General features: G+C 26.4%; 1 protein-coding gene across 2 annotated transcripts; it reads left to right on the top strand.

The window, feature by feature from the left end:
• Positions 1-12,242: 12,242 nt before the first annotated feature.
• Positions 12,243-18,655, top strand: LOC126899417 (uncharacterized). Of its 2 annotated transcripts, XM_050674367.1 has the most exons (3): positions 12,243-13,133; positions 13,864-13,929; positions 18,024-18,655. In XM_050674367.1, the coding sequence occupies exons 1-3, from the start codon at positions 12,257-12,259 to the stop codon at positions 18,116-18,118; spliced, it is 1,038 nt and encodes a 345-aa protein (XP_050530324.1). In that variant the 5' UTR covers positions 12,243-12,256; the 3' UTR covers positions 18,119-18,655. The 2 variants fall into 2 exon arrangements, with proteins under 2 accessions (XP_050530324.1, XP_050530325.1); XM_050674368.1 differs by lacking the exon at positions 13,864-13,929.
• The last annotated feature ends 3,222 nt before the right edge of the window (positions 18,656-21,877 follow it).

The following is a 21,877-nucleotide window of genomic DNA, read 5'->3' as shown; positions in this document are numbered from 1 at the left end:
GGTACTTAATATTTTAAGTTCCACCTCTGAAGAGATGAAAACCTGAAATTATTTAACTATATATTATTATTAAGTTTTTTGTATCAAACAATATTTTCTTTTACGGAAATTAAAAATTTTTCAAGATAATGAATGTCTTTTCCTTAATTAATGACCTGTATAACATATTTGATTAATTTTTTCATAAGATAATTTAACCACACACATGGAGTTGTTGAAGACCTTGTTAATTCTTATTATAATATGTCTAGTAAATAGTTGATATCAGTCATGTAACAAAATATTATTAATCAATTTTATCATTCAGGTTAGTTTTCTGCTCTATTAAAATACCGATTAGCAACAATCATTATTGAGATATTTTAATTATTCTTGTTCTTCAGAATAATTTGTAAAATTGATTTATTACCGAAAAGAGGCATTTAGGCATTATTAAATAGATAATAATATTTTTTTTATACTTATATTACTAAGTAAATTATAACACAAAGAAAAAACTCATAAATTTTGAAATTTAAATTACTTTTTTTTTAAATCTTATGATTTTAAAATTATACTATGATCTTAAAAAATAATTTAATTTTCAGTTGAATTTAACTGACTTTATTTAACTATAAAATTAATTTTGTTAGCTTATATGTTAACTTTAAAATTAGCGTAATAAATTTATGTTGGACTAGTAATTACTATAATGTATTCTTACCACTATTTATAAAAAAACTAATCATTTCTCACTTAAAACTTTTTATAATTCACAAAAAATTTTATATACAGTATATTTTAGTGACAGTAAATAGAAATATTGTACTAATAAAAAATTTTATTATTATATAAGTTGATTATCACAGGAATCTATCTTATCCAAAATTTTACAGAAGAAATAAAATATTTCATGAGATATTTTATGTTTGATAAATAACAATTTCAATTAGTCAAATTTTTGGAACCAATGATTCCGTAAAACTACGTTTCGAGATTCTACGATCCGCCTCTTCACTCTTCACGATTTTACGTTCCGTTATTCTGCGGTCTGCTATTTGACTTGCCGTCATTATATGATACGGCACTGCATTTTCCGTCATTCTACGGTCCGTAAATATTTTGTCACAAAAAATATTTTCTCTTATTATACATTCCGATAGTATTTTTTTCCGTACTTATATAGGCCCCCGAAAAAATCTTTATCAAAAAGAACTCGTTCCAGATCTTCATTATTTTTTCTAATAATAACAATGTTCCAGCATAACGACTTGTTCCCCTTTTTGTTAAAAAAAATATTTAAAAACCTAATATTATTATTATTTTTCATATTTTAACCATAGTTTAGAATTAAACTGAAAAATAACGAATAATAAAAATTGCATCATCCGTCATTCACCTGCAGTCAAAATTCTACTTCAAAAGTATTTGTCTAAAGTTATTCATATGGAATATATATAAATATAGTTATTTATATAATATAGATCAGTCGTATTCTTAATTAGATCATTTTTCTATTTTAAAATTCAATTTAATACATACATTGTCAGTTAAATAATAGATTTGAAAACCATATAAGATATAAAAGATGATCCTAAAAATGATTTTATTATACGTAATATACAATTAACAATATCCAAAAAAATAATTATTAATTTAAGAGAAATTTAGTGATTGGCGTTAAAATAAAATTTTCATAACATCTCTAAAATTTTTTTTTTTTAAATAATGTTTTTATAACATTATTTCCTTGTTCTATTATATAATAAGAGAGAATTTTTAAAATAGGATTTTGATATATTTGATATTTTTTTTAGAATTAAGATTTTTAATCCTAAATCAGATTCGTTTTATCACTTAAGTTACTTTTTTAGGGAAAATTAAGTCATAAAACGTTAGATTATATTATGAAAATATAAATTCAATAATACCAAAACGTCGATATTAAAATATTCAGTTACGTGTTAAAGTCAAATCAAGTAGGGAAATGTTTGATATAAACATTGTTGATTATATAAAAAATAATTTTATTAATATAAAATAAATGTTTATAATTTATGCTATCTTCAATTGTTCTTTTTATGTTTTACCTAGAAATAATTTTTAATTATGTTTTTATAATTTGCAAGTCACAGACTCTTGTTTTTTTAATTATATATATGATATAGATTTTTTTGACAGTTTCTTTTTGCTTAGATATGAAACTGAGTAAGTATTAACATTACTCTATGTTTTTTTATGCCTGTCACCCCACTTTATAAGATCTTACCCGGTTAATTTCTTTCAACAATACATCAAAAGATTTTAAATCAAATCTAGTTGCAGATATTGCCTTTGAAAATTGAAAAAAAAATTTTAATTAAACGTTCCGATTACATGGGGTAAATCCGCCAAAAACTTACAATTTTTTAAAATAAGTAAATTTTATTATTTTTTTTCTTAAAACTGCCCTAACTTTTTAAAAATTAACAAAATAAAATAATTTTAGCTTCGATGCAAAACTATGATATCTTTTTTTGTTAATTACATTTTTTATTTTTTTTAGCTTCGATGCGAAGCTGAGAAGGTATTAATTTCACCATGATGTGTTTTTTTTTTGTGTGTCTATTGCCACTTTTTCTCAACTCTCACTGAGATTTTGATGAACAATATGTCAATGATCACAAATCGTATCTTGTGATAAAAGACATTACCCTTAAAAAGTGAAAAAATTTCGCTCGTTCCCCGTAAATGGAAGATATCTCAAAAAAAATTACTATTTTTAAAATCGGTAAATTTCGTCATTTTTTTCACTTTTTTATCTTAATATTAGCATAACTTTTTCAAAAATTAACTAATCAACCTAGATTTTTTCGACATTGAAAACTTAAAAATTTTCTTTTATTTCATATAAATTTTTTGAAAATTTGACCCTTTACCTGCCCACAGAAGGGGATTCAAAATACAAACTTCTGCACAAAAATTTAACTTTTTCAACTTAAGTTTTGAAGATGTTCCGGAAATACTCCGAGCTTCAAACATATGTTAAAATAAAGCTAATGTTATGTACTATAAGATCAAAAAAACAAATTTGTCACGACACTTTTTCTTCTATAGGAAAATACTTAAAACTGCTACAACTTTTTAAAAAATGAACAAATTAAAATTATTTTTTTTATATTGAAACCTTAGATATTCTTCTTTCAATGAAATATTTTTTTAAAAAATCTGAGTCTAAACCTGCCCGCAAGGGAAATTCAAAAAAACAATTTTTGCATACAAGTTAAGCTTTTTCAATATAATTTTTGAAAATATTCCGGAAATATTGACGCTTTTATTTAATTTTAAATTAAAGCTTATATTATTATCTAGAATAAAGTTCATAAGATATAAGAAGTTAAACTTATATTAATTTTTTTGCTTTTTTTAAGTCGAAAAAGTAACTTTTATATTTGACTTAGCTTAATTTGCTAATTTTATCATGCGACGAATAGTTGCCGAATCGGTAACACTTGGGTCTTTCACGGTTAGGGCACAGGTTCGAATCCGCTTGTAGCAATTAATATTTTGCATTTTTTTTTTAGTTATAAAAATTTTCAAATCATTTTATTTTTATTTAATTTAGATTCAATAACTTCAATAAATATCAACTATCCCATCACTGTAGTCTACCCTCATGAGAAGAAATTTCTTATTCATGTTAATATTATTTTACTATGTGTTTCTTTTTGTGGCTGCGATTTATTTTTCCAACCCTCAATTAACCTAAATTTTTCAACAATACGTCAAATGATTACAATTTGTATTTATTGAAGATATTACCCTTAAAAATTGAAAAAAAAATCTATATTCAAATAAAAAGTAGCTTAACCAGCTTTTTCTATACAAAAATATAGTTTAAAAAAACTAAAAAAAACACGCACTTAAAGCACATCGAACTAAAAAGTTAAAAATAATTTTTAAAATAATTATGAACAAAAAATACTAGTATTATTGTGATAAAAGCGTCGGGTGCTCAATATACGAAAAATATGGCACAAAGCACCCACGCTTTTATTACAATAATACTAGTATTTTTCGTTCATTATTGTTTTAAGCTTATTTTAAAAATTATTTTTAACTTTTTAGTTCGATGTGCTTTAAAAGCGTGTTTTTTTAGTTTTTTTAAACTATATTTATTTTTCACTTTTTAGTTTCATGTTATTATAGTAGTTACTATCAATATCATGGTTGTAACGGGTAACGGGAAATCAGGGTTCGATTCCGGGGAGGGAGTCTGAGAAACGGCTACCACATCCAAGGAAAGCAGCAGGCGCGTAAATTACCCACTCCCGGAACATGGAGGTAGTGACGAAAAATGACGATACTGGATTCATCCTTTGTAATCGGAATGAATGAGTTCTATATCTCTAAATAAGAATAAAGTGTGTTAATATATATTTTTAATAGTAATTAGAATATATATATATATATATATATATATATATACAAATAATGCGACTTAAGTACGTAAACGTATCATGCATTAGGTACAGTCGTGTTTTGTGGGCGGGCGGGTCGGACTAACGTTATACCTGAGGTATAAACGGCGGTAGGAATATATACGTAAGCCGTATGCACGCGGATGATAATGGTCAGTCAAAATAAAAATTTGTTTATATATATATAATATTGATGACACGCACGTGTGTACGGGTACGATAACCAAAAATAAATTTATTCAGGAATAGTATTTACGGCGTGTGATGAGCGAGGCGTTTGGAGAGTTAAAAACATACATACATACAGGTGAAACTAATATAAGCGTGTTAAAAAATTAAAATCATTAATTTCTAATATTTTTAAAGTATTTGTTGTCGAATTAGAATTGATATGATAAAAGTATTTAACTGTAAAAATAAATCATTTTACTTAGTTTTAGTTATTATCGAGGTGGACGTAATACCCATGCACTCAGACCTGTTGGTCCATCGTGCGTATCTCATACTGAATTGTCTTGATTCGGTTTACCCACCTAAGTGTTATCACCAAAGTGTTAATACATTACCAACCATAAAGTCACCTCTAAATATGACCAAAGAGTCCTGTCTTTCTGGCGAAATTAAGTATCTCTCTGGGTTTTTGATATCTTCTTTTTCAGGAAAAGATTTATTCAAGTAGTTTGATCTTAGTGTAAACAAGGCTTTACATTCGCACATGATGTGAAATGAGTCTTCCCCTCTTCTACTTCACACTTCCTGCATAATGTTGATTCCGATAACCCCATTGCGTTAAGATGTTTAAGTATGTGACCATGTCCTGTCAGTAGACCAGTCAGGGTGCNACATTCGCACATGATGTGAAATGAGTCTTCCCCTCTTCTACTTTACACTTCCTGCATAATGTTGATTCCGATAACCCCATTGCGTTAAGATGTTTAAGTATGTGACCATGTCCTGTCAGTAGACCAGTCAGGGTGCTTATTTGATGACTAGATATGCTATTAAGATCACCCAACAGTAGACCAGGGGTCTTGATAAACATTTTAGATTGTCTAGGTACTACCAAGTATTTCCAGATTTTCCTGTACCAATTCTTGGGTAGCACTTTGAGCGATAGCTCAGTGAGTCCTACCACTGGTTCTAGTCCAATTTATGTGTTCTCTGCTCCTTTCCTGGCTAGAAAGTCAGCATTCTCATTTTCAGTGACACCGTTGTGTCCCGGTATCCATACTAGTGTAACTTTGTTGAACCTCGATAGTGATTCTAAAGTTTGCCTGCATTCGAGGACCAGCTATGAATTCACCTGATCGTTACAGAGTGCCTTCAAAGCCGCTTGACTATCACTTAAGATAGTTAATAATTTTACTTTGTAATTTACTAAGTTTTTAACTCTATTTGTGTGTGTTACTAATAGTCTATAACATTCCAAATTTTTGGAATATTATAGATTTTTAGTATCCAAATTTTTTGTTAAAATGTTGCTATATAAATCACAAATCTAAAAAAAAAAATTATTTTTAATTTCACCTAAATTTAACAATCGATTTTTACATTTATAATCAAAATTTATAATTCGCTCAATTGAGTAGATCTTTTTAACAACTTTTAGCTTCGATGCGAAGCTGAGAAGGTATTGGTTTTACTAAGATGTGTTTTTTTTTTTTTTTTGTGTCTGTTACCACTTTTTCTCAGCTCTCACCGAACCGATTTCTTTCAATGATACGTCAAAAGATCACAAATCGTATCTAGTCGAAGATATTACCCTTAAAAATTGAAAAAATTTCCCTCGTTCCCCGTAAATGGAGGAAACCTCCAAAAAAATTACAAATTTAAAAATCGCTAATTTTTTTTACTAAAAACTGCCGTAACTTTTTTAAAAATGAACATATCAATATAATTCTTTCTTTTATAGATGCATGATGTCTTTACCTATCATTTGGTATATTTTTTTTTATAAATCTGACTTTTTACCTGCCTACAGGGGGGGATTCAAAATGACAACTTTTTCACAAAAAATTGACTTTTTCAACTTAAATTTTGAAAGTGTTCCGGAAAGTCTGACACTTTTCTATATATCTTAAATTAAAGCTAATGTAGTCTACTTTATTATGTAAAAAAAAAATTTCGGACTTTATTTTGTCTTCGCGGTGAAAATGGCTACCGAATGCTATTTTTCTGTGAAAATTCTCGATTTTAAAATTTACATTTTTAATTTTATAATGCTATAACTTATTGAAAAGTGTAATGATCAATATAATTTTTTTATGGGAAATACTATTTTTTAATATTCCTTTTTTCATTCGACATACTTTATCTTAATCAGGATATTAATAAGGAACTAGCATTTTATGAAGCTTTTGGAATAATCCACCAATTTTTAAAATTAAACACTATCTAAAGATTTGCATCGAAGCGTTTTTTTTTTTATAGTGATTTTAATCACTGTTAGATATCATTATACTTGATCCANCATTGTCAGATACCATTATACTTGATCCAACTATGTCACGTCACCACTGTGCCGCGACCCCCCTGTGCTGGGTTTTTTTTTATTGGTTTTTTTAGTTAAAGTAAATCATTAAAATTAATTCAGTTCTGCATATTTCAATTGTAGAATCTTTTTAAACACCAAAATTTAATTAGAAATGATTACTGTTTCTATTATGTGATCTATTACGATAAAAATGCAAAAAAATCGAGCTGCACTAATAAATTTACTGTGAATAGTTATTCTAAAATTTCCTGAGTGCATATTAATCTTAAAAATACCTTTTTGTAAGTCAAAAAAGTAATTTAATAATTTGAATTAGCTTAAATTTCTAATAAAATTCATCGATAAAAAAGCGACGAATAGTTGCCGTATCGATAACACTTGGGTTTCTCACGCTTACGGTACGACGTTCGAATGCGCCTGTTGCATTTTTTTAGTTAGAAAAAATTTTCAAATCATTTGATTTTTAAGTTATTTAAATTTAATAATGGTAACATTGTTTCCGAAATACGTATCGGCGACTTTTCAGTAATTTTATGTGGCTTTTGAGTTTAATATTTTTTAGTTTTTAAATTAATAATATTTTTAATATAGTTTTAATTTTACTTGATATTATAATAGGTTTCAACTATAAAATTAAATCATTTTACTTTGTCATTTATTAATTTTTAAATTAATCAATTTGTCTGTAAAACTTCCAGTCTATAATATTCCCATTTTTTTGGTAACATTACTATATAAATCATAGATCTAAAAAAAATTCACCTGAATTTAACAAAAAATTTTTACAATTATAAACAAATTTTATAATACGTTGGATTGAGTAGATTTTTTGAAGAAAATTTTGATTGGTTTTTTTAATTATTAGTAAATCACTAAAATTAATCAAGTTCTGAATATTTCAATTGTAACATCTTTTTAAACACCAAGAGTTACTTAGAAATGATTCTATTATCTATTATGATAAAAATGCGAAAAAATATTGAGCTTTTCTGATAAATTTACTGTAAATAATAATTGTAAAATTTCCTGACTGCATATTTATATTTACAATACAATTTTTTTTAATTCTCATAAAATTTTCTATTTAATTATGACAATTTCAAACTTGAGAGTTGAGCTAAAAGTTGAGGTAATTAATACTTTTTTTTTATTATAAACTTTCACAAAAGACAACTTTAAAGAACCAGAATAATAGGTTAAAAATTATATATTGCACTACTTAATTTTAACATATTAATAATCAAAATCAGTAATAGTTTTAAAATAATATTTTTGCTTGTTTTAACTATTAGCTTCGATGCAAAGCTGAGAAGGTATTAATTTTATTATGATGTGTTTTTTTATTTATTTTTTTTTTTTGTGTGTCTGTGAACGCTCAATTTCAGCTCTCGCTGGACCGATTTTGATGAACAATATGTCAAAAAATCACAAATCGTATCTAGTCAAAGACATTATCCTCAAAAATTGAAAAAAATTCCCTCGTTTTCCGTAAACGGGGGAAATCCCCCAAAAAATTACAAATCTAAAAATCGCTAATTTTCGACATTTTTTCAATTTTTTTTTACTTAAAATTGCCATAACTTTTTTAAAAATTGCCGAATTAATATAATTTTTTTTATAGATACCTTACATATTTAACTATTATTTTATATATTTTTGTGAACATTTGACCCTTTAACAGCCCACAGGAAGGGTTTCAAAATGGTAACTCTTTTACAAAAAATTAACTTTTTCAACTTAACTTTTGAAAATGTTCCAGAAATATTAACACTTTTATATATACTTTAAATTAAAGCTAATGTAATATACTTTAATTTGAAAAAAAATTATGACCTCTGGACTTGTCTTCGTGGTGAAAATGGACATCAAAGTTAAAGAAAAACGTACGATTTCTGTGAAAAAATTCTCGATTTTATATTTTATATTATTAAATTTATATTGCTATAACTTTTGGAAAAATGTATGGATCAATATTATTATTTTTTATAATAAATTTTTATATACCCCTTTCATCTGACGCACTTTCTTTGTAAATCGGATCATACTCCTTTATACAAGGGGGGTTAAAACTTTAAACAGGCGTACTAAAACTAGGACATTTTCAATTTAATTTTTGAAAGTGTTGAAAATATGCTATTTTTGTGTTCAATTTTAATCCTGGGTTTTGTATTTTATTTTAAAATACCTGACAAGGAGATTACAGATTTTCATAAATATTATATAAATAAATAATTGATATAGCATAGAAAGTTAAACTTATATAAATTGTTTGCTTATTTGAAGTCGAGAAAAATAACTTTAAAATTTGAACTATTATGTATATGAATACACCTAAGTATTTTGTATTCGTATTATTATTTTTTAATAATCATTGCATTTACGAGTAAGACTGATTTTCTGGTAAACTGCTTTTGAAGTTATATTTTTTTTACACATCACATATCGTGCCGGAGTGCCGTGTACTTGGAATCAGTGGCCTACCTGGAGGGACGCCTCGCAGGGTACCGGATCGAGGGTAGAGCCCCAGCTAGGCGAAGCCTAGTATTCAAAATGTTAGAGCAGTCCCATACATAAGAGGGAATTAATGAACATCATTGAACGGGCTGCCAGTTTGTTATTTGGTGTATATAATGTTACCGATGCTGAATATTTTTACAAGAAAATCATGAAACTTGAACGCTCAAGATATCAAGTGATACATCAAAATCACAGACTAATATAATGTAGTCAACAGTCTCAAACGTAAATTCGTCATTTATCTATCAAAAATCAGCTTAGAAGTAAAGTATAATTACTTGTTTTGAGAAGTAAACACTACTGTTCGAAAAACGGTAATCCTACAATATGAAAACGAATTGATAGAAAAAATTATATTGTAAATAATTAATCAGTATTCGTATGAAATCCAAAATTTAATAAACATTAAAACTCCACAATACATAGTGCGTATATAACACCCTAATATCATTAAATATCCCCCAAATTATACCCTAATATCCCCCAAATTTGGGTGTTCTTTTATTATTACTGGGATTTACAAGAAATATTATACATCTTATTTTCGGTCGAATACTTTTGGTGATATAAATATTCTAACACATATAAAATATTAGTATTTATTTATTTTTTTATCTACATATTTATATAAACATACTAAAAAAATATATGACTAGATTGCATTGTGTTCTATTACTTATTGAAGTGCCACAACCTGACTGGACAGGGTACTAGTACAATAATATCATAANCCACAACCTGGCTGGACAGGGTACTAGTACAATAATATCATAATTAAAATTTTAGTTGATCACAAGATTTCTCCAAAGTGTCTCTCCATTTATCGACTAGCCAGTCTGATCTCTGCCACAGTGCGGGCCATCGGATTGTAGGACACTAACATAACTTATCGTGCATAAATCTATAGTACAGTCGCATCTAACCTAGGTCGTCCCACGGGTGATTGATAAGAAGTAGGCCACATATCATAAGGGTCTTTGCATAAAGACAAAGATATTATTTGAGATCTTACGTTGGTATAACCAGCTACGAAATACAAATAAATCAGAGTCGAAATATTATACTAATCACCTAAACAACTAAAAAGTGTTTCTTCACTTATCGACTAGCCAGTCTGATCTCTGCCACAGTGCGGGCAATCGAAGTGTAGGACACTAGTATAATCTATTGTGCAAAAAACGGAAATTGAGCTCGCATCTACCCTAGATCACTCTTTGGACGACTGAAAAGACGTAAGCCACTTGGAAATAGTTTGTTGCACAGGACAGTTATGTTGTTTAGAATTTCTTTATTGTTTTTATAAATTATTAAATAATAAATACATTAGTGTAAAACACCACACACAAGGTTAAGACTATATCACATAAATATACAAAAGGGTTTTACATTATAAACCAGAATTATAACAAACTTAGGTTTCACCTTGGATAGATTTAATATAGAATTGTACTAGAAAAGTAGTTACACGCGAGTTAATAATAACATAAACCGTATAATTTTAAATGCGTACACCGATGCATATACGTATATATCGATAATTGTTACATCAACTACATCATTCATCTCAAGAAAATACCTGTCTTATCAGGATAGTCAGAGGTAAGTGAAAACATTTATTTATACAATAAGTCTATGATAAATCCTTTACTGAAGAACTTTTATAATTTATATTCATTGATAATGAACTAAAATACTTTTATAAGGAAATACGATACTTGTGACTCGCCAGAAATTCGTGTACGCGTTACTGTGCAGGAGATAGGTAGTGACCCTTCTTTGTTATTCCATCTTATTCATATATTAGACGTTTTCACGCAAGCATACATACCCCGAGATTCCTTTCTATTTCATTTTATTATAGTCACTGCCCGGGGTACCTTTAGCCACTTTTACTTTCCATTGCTGCCCATCCTTCTTTATACTACGCCCGCTACAACTCTTCTTTCCTCATTGGCCACCTGCGTTACATTTCTTTTCCTTTCTAACTTCTATTTTTTTATTTCTTTTTATTTATTACAATTTTTAGTATGGGTAATTTATGTCATGGTAAATTGTTTCAACAACTACATACAATATTTTGTTAATACAAAAGATTGTATTTTAAAATATGTAAAAATAAGTTATAATTAAAGTTATACATTAATTTAAACACAAATTTTGACATACAAACTAAACTTAAAAAATTAAAAGCAGAAGATATTATTAATTTAAATGATAACGTAAAAACTAATTTAAGAGACATTTCTAAGTATACTAAAACGTTAAATGAGCTACAATTTTAAAAAGAAAACATAAAAAAAAAATATTCATCAACGGAAACTCATATTTCATTATTATTAATTTTATTTACTAGTGTAAGTTAAGTAGTCAAAGTTTTTATGAATAATTTTATTTAAATTAAAATTAAGTAAGAAAGAAATAAAAGAAGAGATACAATTAAATCATATAAAAGAGAATGATCAAGAAAAGTAGATTAGTTTATAATTGGTAAATAATAAAGTTGTAAAAAATAGGTTGTATAAATTTCACTTAAAACGGTGATGTGTTACGAACTCGTAAACCTTTAAAAATGTCCTTTTGAAATCAGGTATTTCGAAAAATTTTTAACATCATTATTGGGAGAATAAAGCAATTCTAAGTTGTTATTGCTAAAATGATAAAAATTATAATTTTTTTCAATTACCATATGACGTTTTTATTATGAGTAAACACTATATTTGGAATCAGAATTCTTTTTAACAGTTTATAAATACCGTAATAATTATTTTAATTATTTAAGTAACATTATTAAAACATTTTTTAAAAAATGGCTTCTTTAAAGCTTGTTTCAAAGAGCCTGTTATTATTTTGTGTGGCCTTATGCATACAATCACATCGAAATACACAAAGAAATACTCGTATTATGAATAATCTTTTTAAATGTGTTGGATGGAAAAATTTAAAGTATGTAAAATATGTAACTTACTTCAATAAAATATATGATCTATCGAGTATCATTAAAGAGAAAATAGTAACAGAAACTTGTAATAAAAAAATACGAGGTGCAACAATTTTCCTAGGTTGCACATACGCAAGTATTTTAATTGACATAGTACAATCTGTTGAATATCAACAAAAATTCTGTAAAGAAATAATGAATAATCAATTTTATAAATCACAAAGTCACAATTTCATTGTAAAACTCTTAGATGTTATATCCAATATAACTTTATTCACAAAAAAAATGCATGGAGCTTTAAATGCTATAGACAAACTACATACTATTCAATTGCAGTTGAATACAAGTGCCGTTATGTTAAAAGTAGTATTTCAGGTGTTCCAAAATTTACAAGTGCAAGTAAATAATTATTTCGCCTCATGCAATGATTTGAAAGACAATTGTGAAATACTGAATAATATAGATAACAAAATAATCCAGATTAGAAATGGAATAAGAGGTGAAATCGACCGTTATTGTAGATTGGAATCTGAAACTAGTTTTTTGTTTATGCCAAAATTTAATGTCGAATATAATAAACAAATTGTGAACGAAGAAACTATACAACTTTATATTTCTGGCAATGAAATTATATTAAATGGAATAAAAATGCTAAATACAGAAAATTTTACTGAACTAGGTTTCGAATTTAATTCAAACACTGGAGAAACATTCATTAGAGATTCATTAGATCATCAATTAAAAGGTACATATTTATCTCTGAATATGATATAATTGGTAAAATGAGTTATTTTTGATATCAAATGAAGTTTCTTATTTAAGAATAAATTAAAGATGTAGTTACTTAATGAACAATTCTATTTGTTTTCGTGTCTTTAGATTGCCCTAGATTTAATGTTTTCTTTTAAGAAGATATGACTTTTTTTTAGTGTTTAAATTAAAATTTTATTTTTTTAATTGCGAAATATATTATACAATATCATAATATACTCAATACTTAAAAATGTATGCCTTGAATAATTATACATTAATCCATAGCTCCATTTATCCATACAATTATTAAAATTAATTAAATTTACCTAAATTTTTTTTTTCATTTTCTTATAACATAAAAATATGATAAGTGATATTTTAATTAGTTTTTTAAATGTATATATACACCAAAAAATTAATTTAACAAGTATTGATGGAACATTAATAGATATTTTAATAAATCACAATGAATAATTGTATAATATATATATATATATATTATCTACAGATTTGCATTGAAGCGTTATTTATGATAGTAATTATAATAACCGACTGATATCATTATACTTGACCCAACTATGCCACGTGTGCTGGGGGTTTTTTTTTTATCTTGATTTAAAAGCAAAAAGAATTTAAATATCTCGTATTAATCTAAAGAAAAAAAAAAGTAATTAAAACAATGAAAATATTTAAATACTGAAATATCTTTCTATTTACATTAGAAACAAACAATGATTCAAAATTTTCTTCAGCTACGAATCCAGATTTTAATGATTTTTTTCAAAAAGGTAAGCTTATTACAGTACTTATATATAGTGATTTGTTTTTAGAATAAACCACAGATTTAATAAGAAGGCTATTCTAAATATTTTCGTGTATTTTGATCGTCCTTGATTTTGAAATATCTTTTAGGATAACATGAGTTATTTCTAACAAATATTTATATTTAAAATATTTTTTTTATAATTGCATAATTTACAATGATATACAATCTTATGTATGATTTGAGCTTATTATAAAAAATATAAATGTGTGAAGATGTTAACTATTTATTTATTAATACAATAACTAGAATTAATCAAATTTTACCAACATTTTTTTTTATAATTTAACTATAGCATAAAAATAATTGACATTTTAAAAAACGGTAGCACAGTGGGGTCGCGGCATAGTGGAGACATTGCATAGTAGGGTCCAGTATAGATTTAATCTGACAGTGATTAAAATCACTATCATAAGAAACGCTTCGATGCAAATCTGTAGATAGTGTTTAATTTTAAAAAATTGATGGATAATTGCAAAAGCAACATCAACTTCTATTAAAATAAAATACAAAACCCATAATTATCATACAAAAATAGTATATTTTTCAATATGGTAGCCATTTGCGTATAGAAGATAGATCGTCGGGACAAATTTTTTTTTTTCATTTTGTAGTACATAAAATAAGCTTTAATTTTATATATGTTTAAAGGACGCAGTATTTCCGGAACATTTTCAAAAATTAAGTTGAAAAAGTTATTTTTTGTAAAAAAGTTACTATTTTAAATCCTCCCAGTGAGCAGAATAAGTGTTAGATTTTCAAAAAAAATTATATCAAATGAAAGGGAAATATCTAAGGTTTCAATACAAAAAAATATTATTTTTATTTGTTCATTTTTGAAAAAGTTATGGCAGTTTTAAGTACAAAAAACATCCCGATAAAATGTAATTTTTATCGCAAACATTACATTTTTTTTTAAATTTTCGACAGCCATTTGCACATAGAAGATAAGATGTCGGGACAAATTTTTTTTTTTCATTTGATAGTATATAACATAACCTTTGATTTGATATATGTTTAAAGGACGCAGTATTTCCGGAACATTTTCAAAAGTTCAGTTGAAAAAGATCTATGTTTTTTACAATATTTTAAGTTTTGAACGCCCCCTATATAAGGGGAAATTGTCCAATTTTAATAAAAAGTATGTCAAATGAAAGATGTACTTATAATGTATTTAGAAAAAAAAAATTTGTGCTGATATATACATTTTTCAAAAAGTTATAGCATTTTTAAGTTGAAAATTTAAAATCGAAAATCGAAAATTTTAACACAAAAATAGTGTTTTTTTAACTACGGCAGCCGTTTAAATGTAGAAAAAAAAGTGTCGGGACAAATTTTTTTTTTTCATTTTGTAGTACATAAAATAAGCTTTAATTTGATATATGTTTAAAGGACGCAGTCTTTCCGGAACATTTTCAAAAATTAAGTTGAAAAAATTAATTTTTGTAAAAAAGTTGCCATTTTAAATCCCCCCCAATGAGCAGGTTAAGTGATAGATTTTCAAAAAAATGATATCAAATGAAAGGTAAATATCTAAGGTTTTAGTATAAAAAAAAATTATGTTGATTTGTTGATTTTTCAAAAAGTTATGGAAGTTTTAAGAAAAAAAAGTGAAAAAATTTCGAAAATTAGCGATTTTTAAATTTGTAATTTTTTTGGATATTTCCCCCATTTGCGGGGAACGAGGGAATTTTTTTCAATTTTTAAGGGTAATGTCTTCAACTAGATACGATTTGTGATCTTTTGACGTATTTTTGAAAGAAATCGGTCCAGTGAGAGCTGAGAAAAAGTGGCAACAGACACAAAAAAAAAAAAAAACACATCTTAGTAAAATTAATACCTTCTCCGCTTCGCATCGAAGCTAATACCATTTAAATATAAATTTAACAATTATCGGTAGAATTAAAATAAATACAGTAATAAATTACTATGCATAATTTGTTTATCTATATTTATTATCATGTAAAATTATATTTTACTTTTTATCTTTTTTAGATAAATAATAAATTAATTAGCTTACATTATTTTAATATATAAAAATGTCAAAAAAATTTCATAAATTTCCAAAATGTATATATTTTATTCTAGACTTTATATAAAAGTATATCATATTATAATTTAACAAAAATTAAATTAAATAAAAATTGATCTAATTCATAAAAAAAAAGAATCAATGGGTTTTCATTTTATTGGTAAAAATATATGATTATAAGGTAACATGTTTTAAATTATATTTTTTTATAAGGTAACAGTAACTAAAACACTAAAAATGTTTAATTGCTAAAATATTTATATATTTACCTGTATTAAGAAACATATGGTCAATCCAAAACCTCCTTAGCTACAATTCCAGTTTTTTATTAAATATTAAGTACGAGTTTGACAAAGAAGAACATGAGGTACGTATAATTGAGGGGATCAGTTTCAAAAAATTAGGACGTGATAAAGATGGAAAGTTTTAATTATTTAGGATCAGTTAGCAAAAGAACTGTAGTATTGACGAGGATGTAATATACAGAAAAATTATAGCGATGAAAAATAAAATGATATAGAAAAATAATTGATAATATCATTAGATAACAATAAATAAAAAACTAAGTAATCTTTGAAAATGTTTTTCTAATAACTTTTATTTAAAAGCAATCAATGAATCCAAAACTTCTCCAGCAACGAATCCAGCTTATTATAATTTTCTTCATAAAGGTAAATTATTTGTTCATAGTCTAAAATTTTGGTCCCAAAAAATAATTGTGTGGCTCATTCCAATATCTATTTTCTGCATCACATATATTTGTTGAAATTTCTCTAAATTAAAACTACAGACTTACAGTATTGATCTTCATATATTGATCGTTTCTATTAAATAAAAATACACATTTTATGCCATATTAGAATTTTTTTAAAATAAATAATTAAGCTTTACAAAATACCTAAATGTATACATAATTTTACGTTATTTTGTACAGCGAGGCAAAAATTATTTAAAAAAGATACTGTAATTTTACCAATTTTTTCAAATGTATTTGTTCGAAAAAACTTCAAACCTTATATTTATTAAATAATATTAATATTATACATATTTTTCCTAAATTCGACGAAATAATGTTAATAGGAGAAAAGAAGAAGAAAAGGAAATTACTTAAGATTTTTATATTAAAAAAAGTTATTTTCGTTTGTTCATTCTTCAAAAAGCTATGGCAGTTTTAAATTTCAAATTAACATTGATTTTTTACACGAAAAATACATATTTTGTTCAATTTTGATGGTCATTTGCACATAGAAGATAGGTCGTCGGGGGATTTTTTTTTTTTTTATTTATATTGCATGACATAAGCTTTAATTTGATATATGTTTAAAGGACGCCGTATTTCCGGAACTTTTTTAAAAGTTAAATTGTAAAATTTGAGCAAAAAAGTTGCTATTTTAATTCCCTCCTGTGAGCAGGTTAAGTGTCAGATTTTCAAAAAACTAATATCAAATGAAAGGGTAAATACTAAGATTTCAGTATAAAATAATTTATTTTAATTTGTTTATTTTTTAATAAGTTATGGCAATTTTTAGAAAAAAGGTCAAAATTTAACGATTTATAAAATCATAATTTTTTAGGGATTTTCACCATTTACGGGGAACGAGGGGAAAATTTTTAACTATTGAGGGTAATGTCGTCAACTAGAAACGATTTGTGATCTTTTAACGTATCGATTAGAAAAATCGATTTAGATAGAGCTGAGAAAAAGTAGTGACAGACAAAAATAAAAAAATATATACATGATTGTAAAATTAATACCTTCTCAGCTTCGCATCGAAGCTATAAAATACTGTAATCTTACATAATGTTTTCAAATGTGATCGAAAAAACTTCAAACCTTATATTTATTAAATAAAATTAATATTATATATACTATTCCTTAATAAAAAAAAGCAAACCCGAGATTTAGAAGATTAATTCATGCAATTATTCTTTGCTTGTTATGTTTAAAATATATATTTTGTATTATTAGATAACAGTAAATAAAAAAAAGTAATCATTTAAATATTTTTCTAATAACTTTTATTTAGAAACAGTCAATGAATCCAAAACATCTCCAGCAACGAATCCAGCTTATTATGATTTTCTTCAAAAAGGTAATTTACTTTTTGTAATAAATGTATGATTTTTATGTTATTTTGTACAACGAGGCAACAATGTATAGTACATACTTTTCATAAATAAAATAAGCAATACCAAGATTTAGAAGTTTAATTTATGCAATTACTTTTTGCTTGTTCTTCTTCTTCCTTGCCTTAATCCCAACTACTTGGGGTAGGCCACCCTTATCCTAAACTGCAACTTGACACGATCTCCCACATTTCTACGCTCACATCAGCTGTCCTCATATCGCATTCAATAACATCTCTCCATCTCTTTTTTGGTCTTCCTCTATATCTTCTTCCTTCAACATTCATTTCTACAACTGTTCTAACGGCTTCCGATTCTTCTCTCCTCATAACATTACCAAACCATCTAAGTCTACTTTCTCTCATCATCCAGGATTGACGCTTCGCCTATATTCCCTCTTATATCAATTAGTATATAAATTACTCTTATAAAATAAAATATAATATCTTACTTTTATATAAATTACTCTTAAATTATTTCCAATTACTCTTTGCTTGTTATATTAATTTAAATAATTATAAGTTTTTTTTAACAACTCGCTGTTTGATAGTTTTCAAAAATCTAAAAATACGAAACATTTTTCCCTTTTAATACACGTAACTATACATGTAAAACTATATACATAAATGACAGTTATCATTAGTAAAATCAATTATTATTAATAACAAAAATAATATAAAATCAATTAAGCATTTTTTTTATAAAAAACGACCATTAAGTTTACATTTTTTAGTTAAAATTTGTTTTTCTTAATTAGGTAACAGTGAATAAAGGACTGAAATTATCGTAGTAACTTAAAAAGAAATAATAAAATAAATAAAAATGAAAGGTTGAGCCGAGTTACTATTTTTATTGTATTTTTCTATTTATTAATTATTTATCTATTACTCAGGGTATGAGTATGAGGGTTTGTAAGAAAAATAGAAAATTATAGAACAATAAATTGATCTCCATTTTATTAATAAAAGATTTATTGTAATTATTTGTCACTTCTGAAATAGACACGAATCAATAGTATAACTCTGTCCAATATATTGTATAAACATTATCGATTTATTAAAATTACTTGTTATACTTTGTATTACTGATAATCACTTGATTTTTCTTTGTGCCTACTTAATGTCAACTCATAAAATTTAATTCTAAACCTTATATATTTTTGGTGAAATTATTAGTTTCCTATCTTGATATATCTAATAAATACTCTGAAATTAATATATGTTGTTTTCGTAAGCAAATGTAACGTAGACATAGCGAATCACTTCTGGCATATACTTCGATAGGAAAACAAAGTGTAAAATGGGCTAATCGCTATGAACTTGCTGATAAACTTTGAGAATAACTAACTGCGTCTCAACGTCACTGACCGAAAGAGAGCATTCTGAACACCATTAGAGTAACATCTGAGCCAAAATAATCATTATTTTGGAATTTTTATATTAAGTTTGATAGTATATTCAAAGGCCGATGTTACCATAATTTCTTTATTATTTGTAATTTATTACATTTTCGTCGTTAATGATCTATATTTCATAATGTTCGAACGTTCTGTAGTAAATATATGAGGAAGTATTGAATTACATCGATTTTAGTATAATATAAGTTTTACATAGTAGTAAGCAATTTTTAAACTCCTAAGCAATAAAATAATTCCATATAAAAGGGAAATGCAGGGTAAGCAAATTAATAATGGTGGGAAAAAGAATATAAAAGGGAAACATGAAGAGTATAGGGGGTCGACACGGGACGATACTGAGCGAGACGAGACTGGACGTTTTTGTCGAAGAAACGTCGAGTTGCGGGTTAGGTTGTTGACGTAAGAATAACTATATACTTTTTGTAAGATTTAATTAATTTTTGTGTTATATTATATTTGACTTTTGTGTTTAATACTTTTCGTAAATAAAATAGCTATTTAAAAATCTTGACTTAGCGCAATATTTTATTTTCACGGTGATATCGAAATGTGTGTGTGTGTGTGTGTGTGTGTGTGCGGCTAGAGTCTAGGTTGGACTGCTGGTCCTTTAGTCAATCTTAATAATTAGTGTACGAGCTGGCTAGTGTTTGGGCTTAACCGTCCTTTAGTGGGTATAGTAAAAAGGTAGTTGTGCTGGTGGCTGACAAGGAGCCACCCTTCAGTCTGCTACTTTTGAGCTAGACCGTGCTGACGGGTCTAAACTCTACCCCTTTAGTGGTCCACTAATTAGAGAGATTGGGGCTGATCAGTTTATCCAACGGGAGGACTCGGGAAGAGCTCGAACGGCGAACTCATCGTCAATATATATATACATAAAACTTTAGTAAACCTTTGTGTCTACGTTGGGGTACTACCGACGTACGACATAAAATTGGCGCCCAACTCGAGGTTCGTACCGACACGACCCCTCGAAGTTTTTTCGTGGCATCGAAATTTGTGTGTGCGTGTAATTTCGCGTCAATAAATTGAACCGTCGATCACTACAATACAAGGATTACTTGAAACATTTAACCGGAAGACTCGAGGTTAGTGCAAAATATATTTATATATATATAATAATTTTATTTAGTTATTAAATTTTAGTAATTTAAAAATCTTCCCAGAGAAAAAAAATTTTTTTGTGTGTGTATTTATAATTTCTCATATGTCTATAATATGAGTAATATTGAGGACATAGAGGAGAAATTAAAAGAAATTTTTGGGGATAATACTAATTCAGAATTAGATACATTTGCTTTTGACATAATATTTTCTGACCAGGAACTCATTAATATTTTAGACGACGGTATATCACAATTGACTGACCTATTTAATGAACTGACCACAAAAACAAAAAACCATTTACACATTTTTAAAAGATCTAAGTTTTAATTTAATTTTATAATTATACAAATTTTTTTTATATATAAACATCTTATTGTTTTTTTTAATAATAAAATAAGAAAAAAAAAGTTCAATAATTTTAATAAAAATTAATTTCGACTTTCTAGAATATTAATTTGATTACTTAATTATTATGATTTATTATGAATATTAATGAAATTCAAAAATTTAAATTAAACAAAATTAGTGATATATATTCATTAAAAAAAGATGATCTTATAAATTTGTGTAAAAGTAAAAACTTAGACGAATTAGGAAACGTAAATGACTTAAGAACACGTTTAGCTAGATACTTTAGAGCGCAACTTAAATTGTCAGATATAAAACCTAACTTAAGTCCAGCTGAAATTGAGCAAGTTATTCATGCCTCTTCTAATGATAAACTAATAATTGTAGAGAGTAACGTAGAACCAAGTGTAGAAGGTAAATTTGAAAGTATAGGGGAAAAGTTATCAGACATCCTTATTGAAGAAAAAAATCATTCTTACGCGAATACTAGCGATATTACAAAACCGGATCATTTTTATAATAATATTAATAACGCTTCGTCGGGTGATCAAAATAAATTAGAGGGTTCAGGTAAAGAACATTTTTATGAAGATATAGACGATTTAAATAGAACCTTTAAAGAAGAACAAACACCGGGTAATCGTAATAACTTAACAGAGGGAAAAATTTTAGATTTACTTTCATTAACTAATTGCATAGAAACAATAAATTCAAATATTACTAGTATGGAGTCTAATAACCGATCTTGGTTGATGAAACCAGATTATTTTTCGGGTACTGAGGACGTAAGAAAATTTTTCAGGAAGTATGAAAAGGCAAGTGAAATTAATAGATGGAATGAGAGTGATAAAATAAAATTTTTGTCAATATTTTTAAAAGGGACAG

Source organism: Daktulosphaira vitifoliae, unplaced genomic scaffold (genome assembly GCF_025091365.1).
Source record: "Daktulosphaira vitifoliae isolate Bord-2020 unplaced genomic scaffold, ASM2509136v1 Scaffold_2, whole genome shotgun sequence".
Classification (NCBI taxonomy): domain Eukaryota; kingdom Metazoa; phylum Arthropoda; class Insecta; order Hemiptera; family Phylloxeridae; genus Daktulosphaira; species Daktulosphaira vitifoliae.
The sequence above is the reverse complement of the archived record's forward strand: the minus strand, read 5'-3'. Positions and strand labels throughout refer to the sequence as shown.

Bases quoted from the DNA above. Each gene is read 5' to 3' on its own strand.
- LOC126899417 (XM_050674367.1), top strand. From the start codon at position 12,257: ATGGCTTCTTTAAAGCTTGTTTCAAAGAGCCTGTTATTATTTTGTGTG. The intron at 13,134-13,863 runs GTACATATTTAT...TATTTACATTAG, and splicing joins ATTAGATCATCAATTAAAAG to AAACAAACAATGATTCAAAA. The intron at 13,930-18,023 runs GTAAGCTTATTA...ACTTTTATTTAG, and splicing joins TAATGATTTTTTTCAAAAAG to AAACAGTCAATGAATCCAAA.